The sequence below is a fragment of the Coregonus clupeaformis genome, unplaced genomic scaffold (genome assembly GCF_020615455.1).
Source record: "Coregonus clupeaformis isolate EN_2021a unplaced genomic scaffold, ASM2061545v1 scaf0178, whole genome shotgun sequence".
Taxonomy (NCBI): domain Eukaryota; kingdom Metazoa; phylum Chordata; class Actinopteri; order Salmoniformes; family Salmonidae; genus Coregonus; species Coregonus clupeaformis.
In genome coordinates, this window is record NW_025533633.1 from 472,863 (window position 1) to 480,266 (window position 7,404).

The following is a 7,404-nucleotide window of genomic DNA, read 5'->3' on the forward strand; positions in this document are numbered from 1 at the left end:
ATATACATGAATATATATACTAGGGTTAGGGTTATATACATGAATATATATATATATACTAGGGTTAGGGTTATATACATGAATATATATACTAGGGTTAGGGTTATATACATGAATATATATACTAGGGCTGTGATGATACCAGTATCGCTATATTTCTTCCATATAAAAAATTAAAACACGAAGCTGACAACTCTTTGTATGTAAAATATTATGTGCTATAGCTTGGGGAAAAAATACGTGACTCTGGATGACAACATAATTATGTTTTGTTTCCTTGCCACAATACTAAGGAGTATCGCGATACTGGTATGGTCCCGGCCCTATTAAATACCAAAGCAGCACTCCCTATTCTACCCTGGCATCCTTACCAAACTAACTGAGACCCAGCAGTAGTGTTGGCACAGATAGTGTTGGCACAGATAATGCCCAGAGGCTGCACTGGTCAGCACATACACAGGAAGGAGCTTTTCTTAGCCCTCTATTCTGTTACTGTTGTTCTATAGGGGTTCCTAGCTAAAGACCTGCAGGCCGAGGCGCTGGGGAGACTGGACCAAAGAGTGAAGGTGGCATCTGAACAGTTCATGAAGTTTCTAGAGCAGGTGGACTCTATGGTAACACAGCCCTAACCCTCCGACACCTAGTACTGGTCCCCCTAACCCTCCTACACCTAGTACTGGTCCCCCTAACCCTCCTACACCTAGTACTGGTCCCCCTAACCCTCCTACACCTAGTACTGGTCCCCCTAACCCTCCTACACCTAGTACTGGTCCCCCTAACCCTCCTACACCTAGTACTGGTCCCCCTAACCCTCCTACACCTAGTACAGGTCCCCCTAACCCTCCTACACCTAGTACTGGTCCCCCTAACCCTCCTACACCTAGTACTGGTCCCCCCTAACCCTCCTACACCTAGTACTGGTCCCCCTAACCCTCCTACACCTAGTACTGGTCCCCCTAACCCTCCTACACCTAGTACTGGTCCCCCTAACCCTCCTACACCTAGTACTGGTCCCCCTAACCCTCCTACACCTAGTACTGGTCCCCCTAACCCTCCTACACCTAGTACTGGTCCCCCTAACCCTCCTACACCTAGTACTGGTCCCCCTAACCCTCCTACACCTAGTACTGGTCCCCTAACCCTCCTACACCTAGTACTGGTCCCCCTAACCCTCCTACACCTAGTACTGGTCCCCCTAACCCTCCTACACCTAGTACTGGTCCCCCTAACCCTCCTACACCTAGTACTGGTCCCCCTAACCCTCCTACACCTAGGACTGGTCCCCCTAACCCTCCTACACCTAGTACTGGTCCCCCTAACCCTCCTACACCTAGTACTGGTCCCCCTAACCCTCCTACACCTAGTACTGGTCCCCCTAACCCTCCTACACCTAGTACTGGTCCCCCTAACCCTCCTACACCTAGGACTGGTCCCCCTAACCCTCCTACACCTAGTACTGGTCCCCCTAACCCTCCTACACCTAGTACTGGTCCCCCTAACCCTCCTACACCTAGTACTGGTCCCCCTAACCCTCCTACACCTAGTACTGGTCCCCCTAACCCTCCTACACCTAGTACTGGTCCCCCTAACCCTCCTACACCTAGTACTGGTCCCCCTAACCCTCCTACACCTAGTACTGGTCCCCCTAACCCTCCTACACCTAGTACTGGTCCCCCTAACCCTCCTACACCTAGTACTGGTCCCCCTAACCCTCCTACACGTATTTAGGCCTGCTCCTAAAGCAGGTGGACTCTATGGTAACACAACCTTATTAACCAACACACACAGTTCTAGTCAGGTGGACTGGTAACACAGATCCCTCTAGTCAGGTGGACTGGTAACACAGATCCCTCTAGTCAGGTGGACTGGTAACACAGATCCCTCTAGTCAGGTGGACTGGTAACACAGATCCCTCTAGTCAGGTGGACTGGTAACACAGATCCCTCTAGTCAGGTGGACTGGTAACACAGATCCCTCTAGTCAGGTGGACTCTATGGTAACACAGATCCCTCTAGTCAGGTGGACTGGTAACACAGATCCCTCTAGTCAGGTGGACTGGTAACACAGATCCCTCTAGTCAGGTGGACTCTATGGTAACACAGATCCCTCTAGTCAGGTGGACTCTATGGTAACACAGATCCCTCTAGTCAGGTGGACTGGTAACACAGATCCCTCTAGTCAGGTGGACTGGTAACACAGATCCCTCTAGTCAGGTGGACTGGTAACACAGATCCCTCTAGTCAGGTGGACTGGTAACACAGATCCCTCTAGTCAGGTGGACTGGTAACACAGATCCCTCTAGTCAGGTGGACTGGTAACACAGATCCCTCTAGTCAGGTGGACTGGTAACACAGATCCCTCTAGTCAGGTGGACTCTATGGTAACACAGATCCCTCTAGTCAGGTGGACTGGTAACACAGATCCCTCTAGTCAGGTGGACTGGTAACACAGATCCCTCTAGTCAGGTGGACTGGCAACACAGATCCCTCTAGTCAGGTGGACTGGTAACACAGATCCCTCTAGTCAGGTGGACTCTATGGTAACACAGATCCCTCTAGTCAGGTGGACTGGTAACACAGATCCCTCTAGTCAGGTGGACTGGTAACACAGATCCCTCTAGTCAGGTGGACTCTATGGTAACACAGATCCCTCTAGTCAGGTGGACTGGTAACACAGATCCCTCTAGTCAGGTGGACTGGTAACACAGATCCCTCTAGTCAGGTGGACTGGTAACACAGATCCCTCTAGTCAGGTGGACTGGTAACACAGATCCCTCTAGTCAGGTGGACTGGTAACACAGATCCCTCTAGTCAGGTGGACTGGTAACACAGATCCCTCTAGTCAGGTGGACTGGTAACACAGATCCCTCTAGTCAGGTGGACTCTATAGTAACACAGATCCCTCTAGTCAGGTGGACTGGTAACACAGATCCCTCTAGTCAGGTGGACTCTATGGTAACACAGATCCCTCTAGTCAGGTGGACTGGTAACACAGATCCCTCTAGTCAGGTGGACTCTATGGTAACACAGATCCCTCTAGTCAGGTGGACTGGGTAACACAGATCCCTCTAGTCAGGTGGACTGGTAACACAGATCCCTCTAGTCAGGTGGACTGGTAACACAGATCCCTCTAGTCAGGTGGACTGGTAACACAGATCCCTCTAGTCAGGTGGACTGGTAACACAGATCCCTCTAGTCAGGTGGACTCTATGGTAACACAGATCCCTCTAGTCAGGTGGACTCTATGGTAACACAGATCCCTCTAGTCAGGTGGACTCTATGGTAACACAGATCCCTCTAGTCAGGTGGACTGGTAACACAGATCCCTCTAGTCAGGTGGACTGGTAACACAGATCCCTCTAGTCAGGTGGACTCTATGGTAACACAGATCCCTCTAGTCAGGTGGACTGGTAACACAGATCCCTCTAGTCAGGTGGACTCTATGGTAACACAGATCCCTCTAGTCAGGTGGACTGGTAACACAGATCCCTCTAGTCAGGTGGACTGGTAACACAGATCCCTCTAGTCAGGTGGACTGGTAACACAGATCCCTCTAGTCAGGTGGACTGGTAACACAGATCCCTCTAGTCAGGTGGACTGGTAACACAGATCCCTCTAGTCAGGTGGACTGGTAACACAGATCCCTCTAGTCAGGTGGACTGGTAACACAGATCCCTCTAGTCAGGTGGACTGGTAACACAGATCCCTCTAGTCAGGTGGACTGCTAACACAGATCCCTCTAGTCAGGTGGACTGGTAACACAGATCCCTCTAGTCAGGTGGACTGGTAACACAGATCCCTCTAGTCAGGTGGACTGGTAACACAGATCCCTCTAGTCAGGTGGACTGGTAACACAGATCCCTCTAGTCAGGTGGACTGGTAACACAGATCCCTCTAGTCAGGTGGACTGGTAACACAGATCCCTCTAGTCAGGTGGACTCTATGGTAACACAGATCCCTCTAGTCAGGTGGACTCTATGGTAACACAGATCCCTCTAGTCAGGTGGACTGGTAACACAGATCCCTCTAGTCAGGTGGACTCTATGGTAACACAGATCCCTCTAGTCAGGTGGACTCTATGGTAACACAGATCCCTCTAGTCAGGTGGACTCTATGGTAACACAGATCCCTCTAGTCAGGTGGACTCTATGGTAACACAGATCCCTCTAGTCAGGTGGACTCTATGGTAACACAGATCCCTCTAGTCAGGTGGACTGGTAACACAGATCCCTCTAGTCAGGTGGACTGGTAACACAGATCCCTCTAGTCAGGTGGACTCTATGGTAATACAGATCCCTCTAGTCAGGTGGACTCTATGGTAACACAGATCCCTCTAGTCAGGTGGACTCTATGGTAACACAGATCCCTCTAGTCAGGTGGACTGGTAATACAGATCCCTCTAGTCAGGTGGACTCTATGGTAACACAGATCCCTCTAGTCAGGTGGACTCTATGGTAACACAGATCCCTCTAGTCAGGTGGACTCTATGGTAACACAGATCCCTCTAGTCAGGTGGACTGGTAACACAGATCCCTCTAGTCAGGTGGACTGGTAACACAGATCCCTCTAGTCAGGTGGACTCTATGGTAACACAGATCCCTCTAGTCAGGTGGACTGGTAACACAGATCCCTCTAGTCAGGTGGACTGGTAACACAGATCCCTCTAGTCAGGTGGACTGGTAACACAGATCCCTCTAGTCAGGTGGACTGGTAACACAGATCCCTCTAGTCAGGTGGACTGGTAACACAGATCCCTCTAGTCAGGTGGACTGGTAACACAGATCCCTCTAGTCAGGTGGACTGGTAACACAGATCCCTCTAGTCAGGTGGACTGCTAACACAGATCCCTCTAGTCAGGTGGACTGGTAACACAGATCCCTCTAGTCAGGTGGACTGGTAACACAGATCCCTCTAGTCAGGTGGACTCTATGGTAACACAGATCCCTCTAGTCAGGTGGACTCTATGGTAACACAGATCCCTCTAGTCAGGTGGACTGGTAACACAGATCCCTCTAGTCAGGTGGACTCTATGGTAACACAGATCCCTCTAGTCAGGTGGACTCTATGGTAACACAGATCCCTCTAGTCAGGTGGACTGGTAACACAGATCCCTCTAGTCAGGTGGACTGGTAACACAGATCCCTCTAGTCAGGTGGACTGGTAACACAGATCCGTCTAGTCAGGTGGACTGGTAACACAGATCCCTCTAGTCAGGTGGACTCTATGGTAACACAGATCCCTCTAGTCAGGTGGACTGGTAGAATCCCCTGGCTACTGGTCTTATCACAGGGTGTCTTGACTCTGTAAACACTAAAACAACTGTCATGTTAACAGACTTTACCAGACAACTTCGGTGACTGTCGGATGAAGAAAAAGGGACTAGTAAAAAGAATTCAGGTGAGTCTGTTTCATTTCTGATTAACTCTCAATGAGAGTTCAAGTAGGTCCTTATTCCACTTGAGTAATATAAAACAATGCTGTTAATACGTTGTTGCTAGTTATTACAGGGTTACTACAAAGCAGCCGCAGGTCTAAGAATATCCTCTGTCTCCTCCTGTTCTTCCTCCAGGGGTTCCTGGCTCAGTGTGATAAGATCGAAGCAGGGATTTTAGACCACTTGGCTAAGATCCAGTCGAAGAACCTGGCCCTGGTAGATTCTTAGATCTACTAGTTCACACAGTTCTACTGAATGACCATCTGGGATCTCCTATGTCCATCTGTCTGCTGCTCCACATCTCTCTACCTACCAGCCCTCTCTGCTGCGGTCCTGCCCTGGTCTCCACTGGGATCGCTCTACCTACCAGCCCTCTCTGCTGTGGTCCTGCCCTGGTCTCCACTGGGTCACCATCTGGGATCTGGGGAAATCCATTTGATTTCAATTACGTTTTGACAGCATCCCTTTCGATTTGAACAAAACCTTCCATACATATTGGCCCATTGTAGATATGGTCAGAAAGGGGCTTTTGGGACCTGAATGCCAAAACACTGAAGACATAAAGGTGGTCAAAGTCGACCTATTATAAACCCTCTCTACCTAACCCTCTCTACCTAACCCTAACCCTCTCTACCTAACCCTAACCCTCTCTACCTAACCCTCTCTACCTAACCCTAACCCTCTCTACCTAACCCTAACCCTCTCTACCTAACCCTAACCCTCTCTACCTAACCCTAACCCTCTCTACCTAACCCTCTCTACCTAACCCTAACCCTCTCTACCTAACCCTCTCTACCTAACCCTAACCCTCTCTACCTAACCCTAACCCTCTCTACCTAACCCTAACCCTCTCTACCTAACCCTCTCTCTACCTAACCCTCTCTACCTAACCCTCTCTACCTAACCCTCTCTACCTAACCCTCTCTACCTAACCCTCTCTACCTAACCCTAACCCTGACCCTCTCTACCTAACCCTGACCCACATGAAGAACATGTTGTGTCTCAACCGATGGCGGCACAACACAACCTCAGATTATGTCAAATAGGGTCTAAGCTACAACATGCGGTTTACACTTTGTTAGATCATTTATGTTAAAGGTTAAATAATGTCCACATTTTTATTAAAACATATTTTTTTCAAGAAAGTATTAAATAGTATGACAACCCTGTTTGTAAGCTTTTAAATGATATCAACCTCAACCGTTTATCCTTTCCAGTGATGAAGACATGGATGTCTCATGGTGTGGTGGGGAATGCAAAATGGATCAACTTTGACCACCTTTATCTCCTGAATGTTTTGGCATTCCGGTCCCAAATATCCCTTTCTGACCACTTCTTCCAGGGGTAAACGTATGAAAAGTTTTGTTTAAATCAAAAGGGATGCTGTCAAAAAGTGATAGAATTCAAATGGAGTTCCCCATCTAATAAATCTCCCAACATATCGATTGTCTCTCTATGCTGTGGCTCTGTCCTGGTCCGATGTTTCACTGAGCAACACTACGGTCTTCAGCCTGGAGCAGTTCTAACCCTCTAGTGGAACCCTATTCCTGCATAGTGCACTACTTTTGGACAGAGATGAGGCCCTGGCCAAAGCTAGGGCACTAAATAAGGAAAAGTGACTTTTATGAGCAGTTGAATGTATTTATTTAGCATGGCAACATGCAGCAGAGTACCCTCATAAGGACTGAGCCCTCCGTCTGTGTGGTGGGATGGAGAAGAGAACACTGACTGTTGCAGCCTCTTAACGATGTCCCCTGCCTTTGGTTCTCAGGGACTTAAGACAAGGTGCTGTGTATGTAGGATATTTTAACAAACAAAGTAAAAGTCCCAAATAAAATAATCCTACAGACTTTGAAAATATGTGGTGTTTGCTGATCTGTGTTGATATTATGAAGAGATGACTGATATTGAGCTGATGACTGATCCTGTATTGCTTTCCAGTGACAGGATGTGATGTCACTAATGGTCAGT

At 48.7% G+C, this 7,404-nt stretch overlaps 1 protein-coding gene and 1 long non-coding RNA gene across 21 annotated transcripts in view; both read left to right on the forward strand.

Moving 5' to 3' along the window:
* The window catches only part of bag1 (BCL2 associated athanogene 1), a 32,244-nt gene extending 26,152 nt beyond the window's left edge, over nt 1-6,092 (forward strand). Inside the window, exons 5-7 of one of the 2 annotated variants that reach the window (XM_041870044.1) lie at nt 507-614; nt 5,334-5,396; nt 5,569-6,092. In XM_041870044.1, coding sequence (XP_041725978.1) covers nt 507-614; nt 5,334-5,396; nt 5,569-5,661 — 264 coding nt within the window. In that variant the 3' untranslated portion in view covers nt 5,662-6,092. The remainder of the gene's footprint in view (nt 1-506; nt 615-5,333; nt 5,397-5,568) is intronic. The other variant, XM_041870045.1, reaches the window with a different exon arrangement.
* LOC121556156 lies at nt 1,662-5,326 on the forward strand. 19 transcript variants are annotated; one of them, XR_006658375.1, is made up of 7 exons: nt 1,662-2,465; nt 2,528-2,876; nt 2,912-3,043; nt 3,169-4,239; nt 4,306-4,375; nt 4,407-5,151; nt 5,214-5,326. It is a non-coding gene; the product is annotated as an uncharacterized LOC121556156 (long non-coding RNA). The 19 variants fall into 19 exon arrangements; XR_006658377.1 differs by having other exon boundaries at nt 4,407-5,089; XR_006658381.1 differs by having other exon boundaries at nt 4,407-4,988; nt 5,183-5,326.
* Nucleotides 6,093-7,404: the final 1,312 nt, after the last annotated feature.